The 18,006-nt window shown below is 46.6% G+C and overlaps 5 protein-coding genes across 5 annotated transcripts; 2 read left to right on the top strand and 3 right to left on the bottom strand.

Moving 5' to 3' along the window:
• Positions 1-2,780: 2,780 nt before the first annotated feature.
• On the top strand, positions 2,781-3,716 carry HD556DRAFT_1538466 (uncharacterized protein; the record flags this gene model as incomplete). The annotated part of the gene is made up of 4 exons (XM_041309688.1): positions 2,781-3,007; positions 3,103-3,149; positions 3,178-3,270; positions 3,325-3,716. The coding sequence occupies exons 1-4, from the start codon at positions 2,961-2,963 to the stop codon at positions 3,714-3,716; spliced, it is 579 nt and encodes a 192-aa protein (XP_041156221.1). The 5' UTR covers positions 2,781-2,960.
• Positions 3,717-9,425: 5,709 nt separating this feature from the next.
• Positions 9,426-10,660, bottom strand: HD556DRAFT_1244344 (uncharacterized protein; the record flags this gene model as incomplete). The annotated part of the gene is made up of 2 exons (XM_041298439.1): positions 9,426-10,521; positions 10,596-10,660. Coding segments are annotated over 2 exons (1,161 nt in total), but the record flags the coding sequence as incomplete, so codon positions are not given.
• A 472-nt stretch (positions 10,661-11,132) lies between these two features.
• On the top strand, positions 11,133-11,807 carry HD556DRAFT_1311651 (uncharacterized protein; the record flags this gene model as incomplete). The annotated part of the gene is made up of 4 exons (XM_041300556.1): positions 11,133-11,209; positions 11,250-11,292; positions 11,459-11,680; positions 11,730-11,807. The coding sequence occupies 4 exons, from the start codon at positions 11,133-11,135 to the stop codon at positions 11,805-11,807; spliced, it is 420 nt and encodes a 139-aa protein (XP_041156219.1).
• Positions 11,808-13,306: 1,499 nt separating this feature from the next.
• On the bottom strand, positions 13,307-15,091 carry HD556DRAFT_1495662 (uncharacterized protein; the record flags this gene model as incomplete). Its single annotated transcript, XM_041308872.1, has 10 exons — positions 14,576-15,091; positions 14,441-14,524; positions 14,315-14,383; positions 14,110-14,259; positions 14,009-14,053; positions 13,934-13,951; positions 13,777-13,876; positions 13,534-13,722; positions 13,431-13,476; positions 13,307-13,385 (listed from the first exon to the last, which is right to left on the bottom strand). Exons 1-10 carry the CDS (start codon positions 14,687-14,689, stop codon positions 13,307-13,309), a joined length of 894 nt encoding a protein of 297 aa, XP_041156218.1. The 5' UTR covers positions 14,690-15,091.
• Positions 15,092-15,604: 513 nt separating this feature from the next.
• On the bottom strand, positions 15,605-17,967 carry HD556DRAFT_1447363 (uncharacterized protein; the record flags this gene model as incomplete). The annotated part of the gene is made up of 2 exons (XM_041307260.1): positions 15,605-17,738; positions 17,801-17,967. The coding sequence occupies 2 exons, from the start codon at positions 17,965-17,967 to the stop codon at positions 15,605-15,607; spliced, it is 2,301 nt and encodes a 766-aa protein (XP_041156217.1).
• Between the last annotated feature and the right edge of the window lie 39 nt (positions 17,968-18,006).

The raw sequence follows: 18,006 nt of genomic DNA, 5'->3' as shown, positions 1-18,006 counted from the left end.
ACCTAGAACAAGACGAGTCTAGGTACATGTTAACAAGATGTACGAACGATACGAATATTAAGAGTACTCACCTCAGCGTGTGATCAAGGACAACGCTGAGGTGTTCTGCAAAAACGACGCTACTGATATACGAGTATGGAGGATCTGTGGCTGAGTGTCGAAGGTGAAACTGTACAGTACGTAGTGCATGGTGCAAGAAGATAACGAGAACATAGCGCGTGTAACGTATGGTGCCAAGATGAAGAAAGTCTGAAAGAAGACGTAGGATTGCCCGACATGCCAAGATAAGGAATGTCTGAATGAGGACGTACGATTGCCCCAATATCCCTGACCTTCGTCACAAGGTCACAGAATACATTCAGCGATACACAGATGATGTTGAAGAGTGCTTCCAGATGTTTAGTGCCATCAAGGTTTGGTCCAAGTTTCGTATCCAACTACATTCGACATTTCACCCATCAATCATCATGCCCAGCCAAGCTGTCCAAGCCGAACCCACCTGTACCTGTAGGTTTGATGTATCACTTCTTACAATTGTAGATGAAATGGGATACAATAATTACTGAAGTCCATAGATACCTATCATTGTAGGGCTGATATATCAATGGAGGATCCTGTCAGGACACTCCCATAATAATCTCACACCCCTAATTTTCGCATTTTTGACCACCTACTGTGGGAATTTCCCCACAACACTTAAAAATAGATTGCTTCTCCACATTTTCGCATTTTTAGCCACCCCACTACACCTAAAACATCATCCATTTTGGGAATCTCCACAATATCAATTATTCCCACACCCTCCCCACCTCACTGCAGCTTCACCACCACACCACAATAGGTCCCCTCTTGTATCTAAGTAGTAGTTTGGTATATATATGTACAATATAATGTAATAGACCGCTTTTTTTGCTTATTTGTGTGCCTGCTCCTCCTCTAGAGGCCATTTAACATATGTTAGAGTAAAGAACACTTTCGCACTTTTGCCCCTTTGGTGGGAAAGTGTTCTATTATATTCAAAACATGTTTATGAGCATATATGAGTATATTCCCATCTTTATTTGACCCCCTGAAGCGTCCTACATCAATAGATATAGCACATATGCAAGAAAACACAGAATATGTTCCTATTTAATTATTTCTAGGTGGACAGACTTGGAAAAATTATTCCCAGTATCTATTCAACAATATGAACAATGTATCAGGAGCCCAGGACCATGGGATAATTCCCTGTTGCATGGTGTGCCCCCCCTCTCCTGGTGGTTTACCCCCTGTGAAATTTTTTCCTGCAGGACCGGACCTTAATTGAGGTGAGGGGTCTATTTCTATGTATATTTGGAGTAGATCTATCATATAGCTGGCCAAGAACACACATAGGATCCTGCTACAAGAACAAAAACATAGAAAATCTCACTTTTGACACTTTTGATGTTTTTTAGTATCTTACTCTTGCATAAATAACCATCCCTGCTCACATATTATCAGTAGTACATTCACACATATGTTCTATGCCAAGGATCAGCCCTACATAGGGCGCAAATTTGATATCTGATGTACAGGGGGTATTTCTACTGATAGGAAACCTACAGAGTAATCCAGCCTGTGATAAGTGATCAGATACCTGGGATACCTCTTATATATGTCCCTAATGATGGACTTGAAGTTTTAGAAAGATCAGTGAAGGACTGACTGAATGACAAGTAAAATGACATATGTGTGAAAAGTGACAATTGACATCTTTTGACACAAAGTCACATTTATATATGGTACAGGGCAAAGATTTCATTGAAAATATGTAGGATATATGATAGACTACTAAATGAACCTATGCTACATACTGCCCTGAGGTTAAAGGGTGATGGAAGGAATGTGGTGTATATTTGAGTTGACCCTGCATTAAAGTCCTACTGCTGCCCAACTGACCATTTTCGATGTTTTGAGTCTTTGAACTTTCCCACACTCAATTTCTTATCTATTTCACTTCCTCAGCACTCAATTCTTGTTGGATTGTTTTGTAAATTTAGGTATATGATAGTGAATGTACTTTAAATCTACTCCAAGTGTCTGATTATTAAATTTCGATGTTTTGAAAGTATGGGCTCCTTATCAGTAGAAATAGCAAGTATCTACACTAGCTCAAACCTCCAGCCTATTTTGAGCTGATCCTTGGCATAGAACATATGTGTGAATGTACTACTGATAATATGTGAGCAGGGATGGTTATTTATGCAAGAGTAAGATACTAAAAAACATCAAAAGTGTCAAAAGTGAGATTTTCTATGTTTTTGTTCTTGTAGCAGGATCCTATGTGTGTTCTTGGCCAGCTATATGATAGATCTACTCCAAATATACATAGAAATAGACCCCTCACCTCAATTAAGGTCCGGTCCTGCAGGAAAAAATTTCACAGGGGGTAAACCACCAGGAGAGGGGGGGCACACCATGCAACAGGGAATTATCCCATGGTCCTGGGCTCCTGATACATTGTTCATATTGTTGAATAGATACTGGGAATAATTTTTCCAAGTCTGTCCACCTAGAAATAATTAAATAGGAACATATTCTGTGTTTTCTTGCATATGTGCTATATCTATTGATGTAGGACGCTTCAGGGGGTCAAATAAAGATGGGAATATACTCATATATGCTCATAAACATGTTTTGAATATAATAGAACACTTTCCCACCAAAGGGGCAAAAGTGCGAAAGTGTTCTTTACTCTAACATATGTTAAATGGCCTCTAGAGGAGGAGCAGGCACACAAATAAGCAAAAAAAGCGGTCTATTACATTATATTGTACATATATATACCAAACTACTACTTAGATACAAGAGGGGACCTATTGTGGTGTGGTGGTGAAGCTGCAGTGAGGTGGGGAGGGTGTGGGAATAATTGATATTGTGGAGATTCCCAAAATGGGTGATGTTTTAGGTGTAGTGGGGTGGCTAAAAATGCGAAAATGTGGAGAAGCAATCTATTTTTAAGTGTTGTGGGGAAATTCCCACAGTAGGTGGTCAAAAATGCGAAAATTAGGGGTGTGAGATTATTATGGGAGTGTCCTGACAGGATCCTCCATTGATATATCAGCCCTACAATGATAGGTATCTATGGACTTCAGTAATTATTGTATCCCATTTCATCTACAATTGTAGGTATTTAATGTATCATTCTTACAGTATGGCCTGCCGAACCGCCAAGTGATGCATTTCCATCTGGAAATTGTGATGCGATTTTCTTAGACATGGATCAAGGCGCAAATAACCCTGGTTGTAAGTTGGTTTATGCTACCTATCGTCCATGTACTGACAACATCTATTATCTAGTTTCAGTTGCTCAAGTTCGCATTGTATTCCAGCTGGCTCCACCCCGGCGCTCAACTGCAAAACTTCCTGACTTCTTGTTGCACCCCCTCCTCTATGTCCAACCTTTTCGTATCGTAACAACCCCTGAGGATCTAGAGGACACTCGATTGTGGAAGCTCGAGAGGGTCTATGCACCTGAAACGCAGCCCAAAACCCGCACCGGGTTTGTCATTCCCATAACAGAGGTAACACACCCTGCGGAGTTGGTCCCGGTGTACGGAGAAAAGGTTGACCGTTCCTTGACTTTAACGACGTCTCAAGAGCACTATGACCACTTTTATCTCAACCGTTATGCAGATAAGGAGATGTATAACGTGTTGCATGAATCATTGGACACTGAGTATACTCTTTAGCATTGATCTTGTGTCACTGTTCTTTCCAGTAGTAGCATCATTTGTAAACACAGTACTGCAGGCGCAATGATCTTGGTCTTGATTAGATGCTTTTTGGATCGATAAGACAATGATAAAATTCCACCAATCGCATGAGTTCGCTAGTGAAGTCGTAAGCATTCGTAAGTGTCCGTAACGCGCGTAAGTTAAGCGTTCATTTCAGTGGTTTTGCAGATGCACCTTAGAGCTAGTTCGGTAACCCAAGGTAAAGTAAATTTGCCAACTTCAAGGATGATGTAAGGCCGGCACAGTAGGTGCCGATAGCTGAGTTTCAACCTTATGATATCAATATTAGTAGGACTTGTTATCCATTGCGCTCATTGCTTTAGGGATAGATATCGATAGATTATGGATACCATTGACCCCTTGCTCCAACAACTCGCTCAAGCCCAGGCTGTTCAGCCGCCAGCTGCAGGCCGTCGGCAGAATCATATGCGAATCCTACGTCACATTGCACTACTCGTCAGTGTCCTTCTGACTGCTACGCACTCATTGCTTCAGGACTCTGTACCTGAGGCATACCACACATCGGCCCTCTCAGGTGAAGAATGGGTCATGGAACTCATCGTTGGTCACCCGGATCGTATGCGATGCGAACTTGGCATGCATGCAGATGTCTTTCACGCACTCATAGCCGAACTTCGTGTTTTGGGTTATGCTAGCTCACGCCACGTTTCGCTCGAAGAGCAACTTGCCATCTTTTTATATACGTGCGTTACAGGGCTAACAATCCGTCATGTCGGGGAGCGTTTTCAACGGTCAAACGACACCATCTCAAAGTAAGTTTGTTTTTAATGTTATTTATGATGAGCTCACAAATAATTCCAGGTATTTCCGGAAGATCTTGTTTATCTTTGCGTCCCCCCCGTTCTACACAACCTACGTACGTTCTCCCAATGACACCGATGACGTCTCCAGCAACATCCGTAACAACCCAAAATTCTGGCCTTACTTCAAGGACGCTATTGGTGCGATCGACGGCAGCCACATCCATGCTCGCCCCTCATCATCTGACCGCCCCTCATATCGTAATCGCAAAGGTTTTGTTTCTCAAAACTGTCTATTCGCCTGCACCTTCAACCTCAAGTTCTCATACGCTCTCACTGGCTGGGAGGGATCCGCCACAGACGCACGCCTCTATGACGAGGCTCGTTCAGGCAGTTTGTATGTCCCTCCCGGCAAATATTTCTTAGCGGATGCGGGATTCCCTTTGTGTGACGAGCTCTTAGTCCCCTACCGCAGTGTCCGTTATCATTTGGCTGAATGGGGACGCGCTAATCTTAGGTATGTTTTATTTATTTTATATTTTAGGTTTTTTAATAACTATTCTATGTTTGCAGACCAACAACCAAAGAAGAGCTCTTCAATCTGCGACACTCATCCGCTCGAAATGTGATTGAGCGGATCTTTGGCGTGTTAAAACGCCGTTTTCGTATTCTTTTGCTCTCACCTGAATATCCTATGACCATCCAGGCACGTATACCTGCCGCGCTATGCGCGATTCACAATTTCATATCAACTCACAACCCTGACGACAACGTGCTCCCGGACGACGACGACGAACACTTCGATTACGACAACCCGGAGCACCAAGGGATCCCCGATGATGAGGAGGTGTTTGACGGAGCGGGAGGCATGAAGGAAGTGCGCAATCGTATTGCGCGCTCCATGTGGGAAGATTATCAGACCGTTTTGCAGCAGCGGGGCCTGCTAGATGACTCCTTTGAAGATTCTGACAATGATACGTAGCACTGTAGCACGACTCTCATGTATCCGCCGCCATCAAAGCACAAGATGTTTGCATTACCATGCTTCAACTACTGCATTATCATCATATGTTGTGTCAATAGCGCATTTTACATGAGTATACTAACTACCAGGCGCAGGAAGTTGAAGTCCCAACCGCTGGGCTGTGGAAAGAATAAAAGCACGGCGCATCTCCTTGTCAGCGGTCTGTGTGTATATGTCAGTAGCTGCAGGGTCCATAGAAAAAACCTGTTGTATTATAAGCCGCTCTGCGAACGGCAGCTCTGCATCCTCAACCTGCAACATCTGCATGGCCCTCGAGCGCTGGTCCATTACCCGATCCTCAGGATAGACCATGCGCTCAGCAATTACATCTGTCAAGCGATTGACAGAGCTCTGGAATCCCATCACGGCTACAGCTGTGGTGGCCTTCGATATCTTGGTGTCCAACGGAGTCTGTGCATGGCCTCCTGATCCACGGCCTGATGCGCGGCCTGATGCGCGGCCTGATACTGTCTTCGCTCTTTTGATAGAGCTCGACTCGGAGGGAGGCGGCATTTGCATTTGAGAAACTGAGGTAGATGCAGATGAGGCGGTCAGCTCCATGTCAGTGTGAGAACGTTTGCCAGGAGGAGGCATGAAGGACGGAGAAGCAGGAGGAGGCATGAAGGATGGAGAAGCAGGAGGAGGCATGAAGGACGGAGAAGTAGGAGGAGGCATGAAGGATGGAGAAGCAGGTGTAGAAGTGAGGGCAGCTGCTGCAGGGGCGGTGCTAGGACCAGCAACACCAGCACTAGACGTGGCAATAACGGGACCAATCATGGTATTGTGTTCACCTGCGGGTACGCTAGGACTGGAGCTTGAGCTTAAGGGAGGGGGGAGAGCTATATTGGGTTGGTACCCTGTGCGCCCTCGGGCGCCACTGCCTCGTGGTATTATGCCGTCCATTTGCTCGTAGTGTCTCCATCCTGATGCACGAAAAGGGCGCATGACTGAATTTCCCTATTATCAAACAGTGAGACGCATGAAATAGCATTAGCGAACTTGACGTACCTTCTTGGAAACATATTCATTCCATACTGAGGTTGAAGCCTCGCCCTCGACATTTGCCCCTCTAATATTGTCCCAGTGGACACCAGACTGCTGGCGGTACTTCTGAATAGCGTTGAAAGTCTGCTTTAACTACACGATCTCTTATCAAGTCTATAAAATGATATATTGATATGACTTACTGACGCCCATTTTGTCTTACACATTGCCCCACTCTTTGCTGGACCATGCTCCAGGTACTCAGCAATAGCCTCTGCAGCGCCATTGTACGTCGCATCTTTGAAGTTGCCAGCATCACCGATCTTGTCCCGATTGTTGGATAGGTAGAGGAGAAACTGATCAACCTCTGTGTCGGTCCAAACAGCCCTCTCTGTAGTAGTATGAGATGACTCCTGAGCCATGGAGAGGATGTGGACTTGAGCTGATAACACTATCGATATGACACTAGCCCAGATGTTGTTCCGATTGCATAGATCTTGAGTCGTATGCTGGGGTGTGTGATAGCTAGACATGGATCAAAGGAAGTTCAAGCTCCGATGTCGGTCTCCAAACCGGAAGCTACTGTGCCGGCCTTACATCATCCTTGAAGTTGGCAAATTTACTTTACCTTGGGTTACCGAACTAGCTCTTAGAAGTTCACGCAGGTTGAATTAAGCTCAAAAAGGAGCCTGCCGCAGTGAGCAGTCTGGCCTTCTCAAGATACATACTAAATGCAGGCTCACAGCCGAACAGCTTAGCTCGAAGCCAAATCCATTCGCATCCTCAACTAATAGACCGTCAATCCTACTCCATCGTTCGGGAGAGCTGATAGCCGTATGTTTCTTCCGTCTTCCTCTCTCCCAGACACATTGAATCCCTCAACGAACGTGAAGACCTCAGGTCTCTCAGACAATCCATCCATCTATCCAACTCCTCGCCACAAGGCTTGTTTCATCCTTCCCAAATTCTTGCTTTGGCGAATCAACACTAAATATTCGAACCCAGTGAGTGATACAATCCACAAGGAACTGAACGAGAATATCAGGCAGCACGAAGTGTACATCCGACCAACTCGAGGATCGGAGTCAGTGCCCTCTGGGTGGGCGAGCCAATAACCAATCTTGCGAATTGCAGGAAAGTTGACTGCAGAGACGCAAGGGTATGAAGAGGACTTATAACGTGTGATCAACCAGGCTCGCACAGAAATTGACAGGACCTCGCCATCGGAGGAAACAAATGAAATAGCTTTGCGGTGCTTGCTCGTGTGAGTTTGCGTCACTTTCTTCGTGAACGTTCAATCCGAGGTGTCCCTGATGCAGATGCAGATGGTTTGCTGAAAAATCATGAGCATCCCTAGAATATGGGGTTAACGCGAGATCTTCAAAGCTTTACATATATATGGTGTTTGTTTCATTACTGCCTTACCATGGGTATTGAAATGTAACCGCAGGCTGACGCATATAATCTATGTATTATCGTTTGCAAATGGCGACAGACCCTCTAGGGATAATGTCCATCCTTTGGATTGTCCGGTAAAGTATTAAATGGTGAGCAACCGTTCAAATACTGGAAAAGCACAGCTGGGGAAGCACTTCCATGCCACAGCCACATAAGTATTGCGTTCTGAACAGACAGCCTTAGTCAATAGTAGTCGCGTATCTCTCGCATGCAAGTAGAATCCAATGAATCCTCATTCTATTCACAAAAATATATGTACAACTGATGCGTCTCAGTAAGTGATCTTGAAAACTTTATATAGAAGATCAATTCGAACAAGTTGATCTAGGTACTCCCAGTGGCTTCTTCATCTTCAAACAGCTTGAAATTCATACCCTGCGGAAACCCATCCAGAGTGAAGTCTAAACAATTCCTCCTGTGCTTCCCCAACCACACAAGACCACCGACGATGGCCATCTCATCTATCCACCTCATGAGGGTCTGTGCTGGAGTGTTCCCTCCTGGCGACGGCACATACCCCGGGAGCGAATGCCGCAGTATCATCTTCATATTCGAAAAAAGTAAGTCTGAATGTTCTTCTGGGATTTTGTAGACAAGCCGAGCCTTGGGCCTCTCGCGCGGCTGTGAAGCATATGGCTCCGGCAGGGGTCCCAGCATTGTGCGACCGAGACATTGTATTATAGAGGCCGTTAACTGGTAGTAGCTCCGACTGACGGTATTGGTGGTTGGCCCAGACATTGCGCACATTGCTCGTAACGAATATGCCAGGTGGAACCCGGAAGAGAAAGATGATGGCGAAGCCCGCTGGCGGTACACAAACCGCGTGAAGCTAGCAGTAAATGCATCTCCTGGAGTGCCTTCCTTGAACAGTTTTGACAAGATTTCAGGGGCCTGTGGGCTGATACACGAGAGTGCATGCCACACTGCTGGGCTGCTCGACGCACATGCAAGAAAGCACACTACCGTGACTTCATCTTGGAGCTCTTCCATAATTCCTTCACCTCCAGACATCACTGCGCCCAGTCTGCTCATGCAAGGTACCATGAATCGGAAGAGTTGAGAAGACAACTCATTGGAAATTGAAGAGAGCAAGGGAGCGAAACTGATGCCCTCTCCAACAGGCATTTCATCCTCCGAATCTTTGCAGACCTTAAAAGCCTTCTTGACTTCTCGGCTGATTTCGTCTGCGAATGACGTGGGTTTTGCTTTCTCCATGATTCTGAAGACTAGATGTGCCCTGTCGTATGCCGTTTCGAACTGCCTGATACCCGTGCATATCTGCATTAGAAGCACATAGAGCCCTACATCAACGAGTGTAAGTGCATCCACGTCCTGATCGGGGACAACCACTGGCGACTGTGATGGTGGGCGAGGAGCCGACACTTCTGACTCCGTGGGATCCGTTAATCGGGCGATGAGCGGAACGAGCAGCCCATAGACCGGCCAACTCAGGAACGCACGCGCGGCACGGAGCATGCTCTCCTTTGACAGGAAGGTCAAAGAGCCTGTCTCCGTCACATTCACTAATAGAACGGAATTGAAGTTCAATGTCTGGGGTCGCGACAGCTTTGTGATCTTGAACACAAAACTGTCATCCTCCCCTTTCTGGGAGGATCTGTAACGTGCAAGTGCCATCGCAGATTGGAAATTTATGTGGTCGATATGTGTACCGTGTTCTCCACGGGTGTAAATTGGAGTTGGTGGTGCTGGATTCACGTCGAGCAAGCAGCTCACGAACGCACCAGGCTTCGTGTGTTCTTTCAACTCTGGACGCGATAGCACATGACGCAGGACGATAGCAATGCGAGGGCTGACTACGAATATGCGGTGCAGGCCAGGGCAACCATATCCCAAACCTTCCCACAGACCAAATGCGTGGGATGTAATGATAAATTCTTCTCCCTCTGCGGCTTCCCAGATACTGAAGAAGTAGCCATTCGCCTGAACGTAGTAAGTGTAAGCTGGGAAGTGTTCGAGATCAGGTGGGATATGTGATTCAGTTATCATGTTTTGAAGACCTTCTTCACCATACTTCTCTACAAGTTCTGCAGCATCTCGCATGATGTCTGAATGAGATGTATCCAGGTAGTATCTGAGGAAGTGTAGCCATGTCTCGGCAGCAGAATGAAGACCCTTCGCCTTCATGACGGATTCAATCCACTGACGGCTGCTTGTGTTCTGCGGGTGATCCGCTTGAAAGTATATGTCGGAGCACGCTGCATTGCGATAATGCATGATGAATAGGAACTTCCGCAGGTCCTCTAGCAGCCTCCGCTTCAGAGTCAAAGTACCCTGAGAAAGCGCTTGATGCAAGTCCTTGATAATGCAGGCTGCATGACGTTCGAGGACCGCTAATTTCTTCTCTAGTTCGTTGATATCATCAGTGCTGCGGACGTCCTGGTAGATATTCTGTACGCCATAAACCTTTCCAATAGGACGAACGTCAAGACTACTTGTAGCAACGTCATAGTAGTGGACGTATTCAGGCTCAACGCCGGTGCGTCGAAATTCTTTTCGTCGTTCTGTTTTGGATCTGCAAAGAATATTATTCAGTGTTCTGGTCTGGTGTCTACACTCAGAGTGCTCGAGAGGACTCTGAAAACGCACTTCACAGGTCCGACTTGGAATCTTCGCAATATGAACCGTGGAATGAAATGTTGGTATTGTGTCATAGGTGCACGCGGACTCGGAGAGCTGTCTGTCTTCTGAGCTTCTCCTGTAAGCTCTGCTCTGGTTTGTTGTTTTGGTGTATTCCTGCGACGTTGCCGTGTCATTTTGTAGAGTTCAACGAATCTAAGAACCAAGCGCTGAGCGCTGAACCCCAGTGGGAACCCCCACTCTCCCCAGAATGGCTGAGGTTGTGACAGATTAGTTGACGAAATTAATACTAACGTCATTAATAGTACTGGCCTGAAATCATGCGAGATCGATTGCAGTCGACTCCCTCCTAACACTCCAGCGGTTTGAGAGTTTTGCCTCAGGCAAGATTTTGATTGAAATTAGCCATGTGTACTTTGAATTTTTGGGACACTTAATGCAAAATGATAAAGCACAATAACACATTTCGACATCAAGTCCATCTAAATGTATTAATAGCGAAGGAATGTTGATGTGTGAATATGATGAAGCGAGTATTACAATGTGATGGATGGTAATAATAAATCTGGGAGTGGAAGTGAGGGCAAAAATGAGCGAGCGAGAGTGCTATGCAAGACGAGCAAGTGGGTGAACCAATTATGAGCAAAACTGAGGCAACGCTAGCTGCCGCTTAGTGGTGCGGGCAGCAGCGGGTTCCTTTGGTAAGGTAAGTGAAGTTCGAACTCCGCGATTTCACATTTGGAAGCTCCTAAGAACCTTACACACAAGGAAGTCGCCTCCAACAGCAGGTATCTCTTTTCAACGATGAGAAATCCTTGTTCGAATTCGTGTGTGCTGCTCTCATTTGGAGGCATTTACTTTCACAATGCCAGGTCCTTGTCGAAATCAAGGATGTCCCTGTCGGAGCCGATCTCCCCAATCTACTAATAGCTAAAACATTTGATCCTCGGTTTAACTACGAGCGCAAAAATACATTCTCGAGACGATCTCCCATCCCCTGGTCCGCAGCCAAAGAAAAGGCTGCGGCCGACCGTCGTGCATTTGCACTGGGTGATGACTTTAGTATCCCTCAATGGGAGAGAGAAAGGCTCGTTGTGCGAAGAATCTGCTATCACAAGTATGAGTCTTCTTCTGCATGTGAAGCCGAAGCCTACAGACGCCTTTGGCACCTTCGAGGTTCTACCATTCCCTGGCTCTATGGTTCAGGTCGGGTCGCTTTAGGTCACGGTGAAGGTCGCGCCATATCTCCCAGGGTGCTTTTCATAGAATACATCCCAGGGCCCAGGAGAGAACCTCGCAACCATCCAAGACCCTCATTCAGTCCCTAGTTCAGCATACCAGGAACTCGTAAAGCGTTGTTGTATCTAGCAGTCACCCTAGATGAGTGGTGCTCATCGACTTTAGGCTGTGTCAATTTCGTACTGATGAGGATTCTGACGACGACTCGGCTGGCAAGAGATTGTCATATGCGAAGGAGGTGAGACGAAACTTCAGCTTCAGCTCTATATGGAAGAGTTGGGCGTTAGGTACTAGGAATGATACGTATCATGCTTGGGAGAAAGTAGGTTGGCTTAATATGCTAAAGACTAAGACAACATCTAACCGTCCATGAACTTTCGCAATGAAGTGGGCATAACGCAGTCCATGCATAAACTGGCTCGGGGCAGCCAGTCACGGTCAATGCGCTGGTTTGCCAAATCTATGGTCATATGATAGAAAAGGAAGCTCTCTCCAACGTCGATATCATTTTGAAGACATCTTGGCCACATCCACGTGATCGTTTTCCAAGTTCTGCTGCGTCCCGGAAGCCAGCTACATTGAAAAATTCGCTTCTTCCTGTCTCAAACTCACCATCACGTCCACAACCTGACGTCTAGCAGCACATGCTCGACTCCTGCCTTGTCGCTAGTGCCAGTGCCTGCATATCCGTTCTTGAGTGAGTCGCTATCACCGTTTGGAACTACGTCAACAAGCCGTTTTATCTCTGGTGTGCGATTCCCAGACAAGTTAGCACCCTGGACTCCTTCAAATACCACAGAATCTACAGAGGCGCTGGGTGTCAGCTAAGAATCGTAGCCTTCATATCACAATGCTGACATGTATCGCCCAGTAGTGCTTCAGTAACAATTTCAAAGAAATTCAGATTCGTATCCGTATGTCCGCCTCGTTGAACAAAAGTGAAAGGCAAGCTTCGTCAGCATTCATTAAGTATGCTTCACGTCATTAATCTATGTATGTACGAACGTGTTTCACGCACCTTGTAATCATCTTGAGTGGATCATCTGTGATTTAGGATGGAACGTTGAATGAGGCGAGCCGCGAGAAGACGAGTCGAGGACGGCTTGCTGATCAAGGAACTGAAGGAGTGCATTGCCACTCGACTTGGCTCTCGCGCGCTCATTTTCCCAAGCAATCGTATGAATGATTGCATCACAAAAAGAAGGACCAGTGGTTGGTGCCCGTACAAGTGTGTACGCACGATCTGGCACAACTTCAGTCATTCTCAGAACAGTGGGTTTCCATTGGGGCTGAGAATCGGTTAGACAAAACAAAGTGACTATTCTACATAATGTAAGGATGTGGCGATTTCGAAATTCGTGTGACTACCATGTGCGCGTGCTACTTGAGCTCCACTGGCGCTTCAGTACTTCTTATATATGGAGTATAAGCCAGCAAGCACATATTTCAAACAGGCACATTGAATGTGTTTACCGTGTCCTTCATGTGGTAAGATGATAACTGCCACCTTGAGATACTTCTTCATGTCCCGAGGGGTTATATTTTGCCTCCTGTGTAACACTGATTAGTTGTCAGGAAAAGCTTTTATAATACCAACCAACTTACCCAGTTATAGCTCGTACGGAAGCCAAGCAATTTTCAATCTGGACTCCTATTAGCACTACATTAGCACTTGCGTCAGGTCATTCAGTGTCAGACATGACATTACCATCGAGTTCGTACCGAGAAGAGATTTTCTCAATATCCCGAAGGAAGGCCTCCGCCTTCCGGTCCCTCTTTACGGTAGGGGCCGATGCATGCTCGCCTCTAGAGATAGTTTCCGCCAGGTCACCTCGGCCAAAAACTAGTAGCCAACGTTGGCGACGGGCTGGCTGATCAAGATCGGGGAATTCAATAGCTGCAACAGGGAAACGTTAGTGATATGGTCGGGTCAGATAGCTGTGGTACATACTGGCTGCGAACGGGCTACGTATAGCGGGCGACATCACGGAGGCCCACAGACAGATACATTCGTGCGATTGAAATTCGCGAACCATCATTTTGAGGTGTTCCTGACGAAGAATTAGCTATACTAGTACAGCATTAACGTACAATAATCAACAGCATACTTGAATATCCCCGAAATACTGTAGGGCCGTGTGTTTAGAAAGGATCTGACAAACACTTTGAAAGGGAATACGTACATATTCATGATCTACGACCAACAACGAGTTCCACTTGATCGCAAGCTAAGCAAGCACCATGTCGTGTCAGAGACGTATCACGGCCCATGAATAGTACATACCGATGCTAGTTTAGCGGCCCAAGGCTTCACATCAGCAAGGGGTGGGATATCATGGGCCCCAATGATGAGCATTGGACGCTTGAGTCTGTTGCAAACCGCATGAGCAACCGTCTTTTTGCCAGTTCCTGGTTCTCCTTTCAGCAGGATATTCTAAAAATGGTAAAGGTAAACAAGAGTGATGCAGGAATGTCGTTTCAAAACACACCATGCCTTGCCGAACTTTTGAACTCCCAGGAGAACATTCAATGGCATCCAATGTAGACTGGATGAGATCCTGCGACAAACGCATTAGCTTGCGAGACAATGATCGCAAAGTCACTCCCGCCCGTACCTTAGTCTGTTGGTCCTTGACTAGCTTGCTCCACGCATCTTGATCGTAAGCAGATTCGTTGTAATCCTTGGATTTAACCCATGCCTGGACACCAAGGTCAGTTTGAAGATCAGTAAAAACGCGCAACGTGCTTACGTGTTTTTCGATGTCATATCCTGCAATCCAGGACAGGGAGTTAGCGAAGACAGCCTCGATATCTTCCAAAGGCAGCTTTGGAAAGCTAAGTGTGTAGTGAGGACGAAAGGACATATCTGATTAAGGTAGATGAGGAAGGTTTGATTTGGGCAGATGGGAAAGGTTTGATGTCGGTATCAGGGAGCCCATGCAGGTTATATATGAGAAACCGAAGTCTGGAACTGTAGAATGGAGGAATGGCTCGAGTATGAGCCAAGGAACAGTAGACAATATATTGTGGCACACGAGAAATTACCTGTGAACAATGAGGATGGGATGGATGTGGAAGTATACGATTGTTCGATGGCCCAGGAGTCGCATACGAAGGATGGATGTGGAAGTATACAATTGTGCCATGGCCCACAAGTCGCATACGAAGAAGAAAAAAGCCGAATGTGGCGTCGATGTGCTTGTAGCTAGTAAAAATGTATTCGTGGAATACACTATTCCGGCTATGGTTTCAAATTGTGAGTGATTTTCAATAGCTAAGCGGTCGTGTATTTCCCAGCAGCCGCGAGCTCCAGGTCGTTTGGTTTAGCTGACTAACCGAGCGGCGTGTGTTGTCGATGAGTGGCACCTGTTTAAGGAAAAGGCGCTTTGAAACCTGAGGCTATCAAGGCTGCAAATTGGACCGTCAATTTCCACTGAGGCTAAACCGAAGCTGGAATCGACGTGAAGCTTACAGTAGAGGAAATTACTCATCTGGAAGAAGAGTACAAATACTGATGGAGTAGTCTTGAACACGCCAAGCTTCAGGTCTAGTTTACATTCGTGTGCGGAAGGACATCGTGTGTGCCTCGTGGCTAGGGCAGTGTTATGCACCGCCTAGGAATTCCGTAAGCCGTTGCAGTGACAACTCTGGTCAATTCTTGCCCTCATGTACACCACATGACAAGAAACATCGACATTCGACACAGTAAAATTGCAAAGCAATAGGTACTACTGTGTATTTTTCAATAACTGGTCTCGAACGCTGTATGAAATGCATACCTAATTCAGGTACTCCCAGTGGCTTTCACCTTCGAACAACTCGAGATTCATGCCCAACGGAAACCCATCCAGAATGAAATCCACCATATTCCTCCTGTGCTTCCCCAGCCATGCGAGACAACCAACGATGGCCATCTCATCCACCCATTCTTTAGTGGTCTCATCCAGAGTGTCCTCTCCCAACTCGTACTCGTACTCCTCAAGCTCTGCTCGCAGGAACTTCTTCATCCATTTCATCAGCAAGTCCGAATGCGCCCTTGGCATGATGTGAACGAGCTGTGCATTAGACCTCTTGCATGACTGCGAAAAGTACGGTTCTGGCGGAAATCCTAGCACTGCCAGGTGATCAAAGTATTCGATTATGAAAGCCGTCAACCCGTAGTAACGTTGACTGATGGGACTGGTAGTGGGCCCGGCCATGCCATATACTTTTCGCAGAGAGTACGCCCTGTTATAGTGGGAAGAGAATTTTGACGGTGAAAATTTCGCAATGAATTCATCTGCCGGCGTGCCCTTCTTGAACAGTCTTGACAAGATCTCGGGTGCCTCCGAACTGCTATGCGAGAGCGCATGCCACACTCCAGGGTTGCATGACGCATGTTGCAGAAAGCTCACCACGGCAACATCACGTTGGAGCACTTTCAAAGTCTCGCCACCTCCAGACATCTTGACACCCCGTTTGTGCATGTACGGTATCATCAATTCGAAGAGTTGAGAAGACAATTTGCTGGGAATGGAGGAAAGTAAAGGGGCGGGATTGACGCCCTCGGCGAAGGACATCCCATCTTCCATGTCTCCCTTGCATGCCCTGAAAGCCCTGCGGACTTTTCGGCTGATTTTGCGTGCGAATGAGGTGGGTTTTGCTTTTGCCTTTGCCATGATCTTCAGGACGAAATGTGCCCTATCATATGCCGAAGGGGACTGCTTGCGTCCCGAACATATCTGCATGAGAAGCACATAGAGCACTAAATCGCCGAGTGAAAGGGGGTCGAAATCCTCGTCGGGGGAAGCTGCTGAAGACGTTACTGATGAATGAAGGGACGACACTTCTTCTGACTGAAGGCTGGTGGTCAAATGTGCAATGAGCGGAATGACCAGATGGCTCGACGGGAAATTACTCCGAAATGCATGCGCGGTGCGAAGCATCTTCGTTGCTGACCGGAAGGTCAAAGAGCCTGTTTCCTCCAGGTTGAATAATACAACGGAATTGAGCTCCAATGTTTGGGATCGGGTTAGTTTTGTGATTTTGAACACAACACTATCGATTTTCATCTCCCATGAGGACCTTTGGTGTGAAAATAGCTGTATGCCACGTTCTTCAGCCGTGTAGTTTGGAACTGGTAGGGTTAGATTCACATCGAGCAAGGAGCTCTCGAGTGAACCTGACCTTCTGCGCCTTTTTGTTTCCGGCCGCAGCCGGACATTGCATAGGACAACAGCAATGCGAGGGCTGAGCACGAATATGCGGTGCAGGGCAGGGCAGCCAGTTGCAGAACCTTCCGATAAACCGAATGCATTGTGCGTGAGTATAAATTCTTCCCCTTGCGCGGCTTCCCAGATGCTGAGGAAATAGTCATCCAAGTAAGTGCGATAAGCGATAGATGGGATATGCTCCGGAAGGTCTTCTTCACCACTCTCTACAGCATATGCAGCATCTCGCATGAGCTCTGAATGCGAGGAATCTAGGTAGTATCTGAGGGTATGCCGCCATATATCGTCAGCAGATCGAGTGCTATCTGCCTCCAGGATGCGTTCAACCCACTGATGGGCCTGTATGTTTTCTGGACGATCCACTTCAAAGGCTCGGCTGGAGTGTGATCTGGTGCGAAAATGCATGAGAAACAGGAACTTTTGCAGGAGCTCTAGAGAGCTGCACTTCAAAGCGAGAGCACCCCAAGGAAGCGCTTCATGCAAATTATTGATGATGGAGGCTGCCTCAGATTCGAGGTGCGCTAGCTTATGCTCTAGTTCGTTGATGTTTCTGGTATTATGGACATCCTGATAGATACCCAATACACCGTAAACCTTTCCAATGGGGCGAGTATCGAGGCTGCCCGTAGCAACATCATAGTAAAGGATGCATTCGGAATCAACACGAGTGCGTTCAAATTCTTTGTCTCGTTCTTTTCTGGACCTGCAAAGCAATCATTCAAATTTCAGTCTATGCAAAGAGCTCGATTGGACCCTGAAACGCACTTCGGAATTCCGAGTTGGAATTTTTGTAGTATGAACCGTGGAATGACATGTTGGTATTGGGATGTATGCGCACGTCGGGCACCTGCCCTCTGAAAGATCTGAACTCCTGCGACCTTTGTGTTGGCTCGCCGTTTCGAGGTTCGGTCATTCCTACAACGTCGCGACATTCTTTAAGATTGAAACGTATGGGTGAGAGGGACTGACTG

This window comes from Suillus plorans, assembly GCF_016647745.1.
Source record: "Suillus plorans strain S12 chromosome Unknown HD556scaffold_62, whole genome shotgun sequence".
Classification (NCBI taxonomy): domain Eukaryota; kingdom Fungi; phylum Basidiomycota; class Agaricomycetes; order Boletales; family Suillaceae; genus Suillus; species Suillus plorans.
The sequence above is the reverse complement of the archived record's forward strand: the minus strand, read 5'-3'. Positions and strand labels throughout refer to the sequence as shown.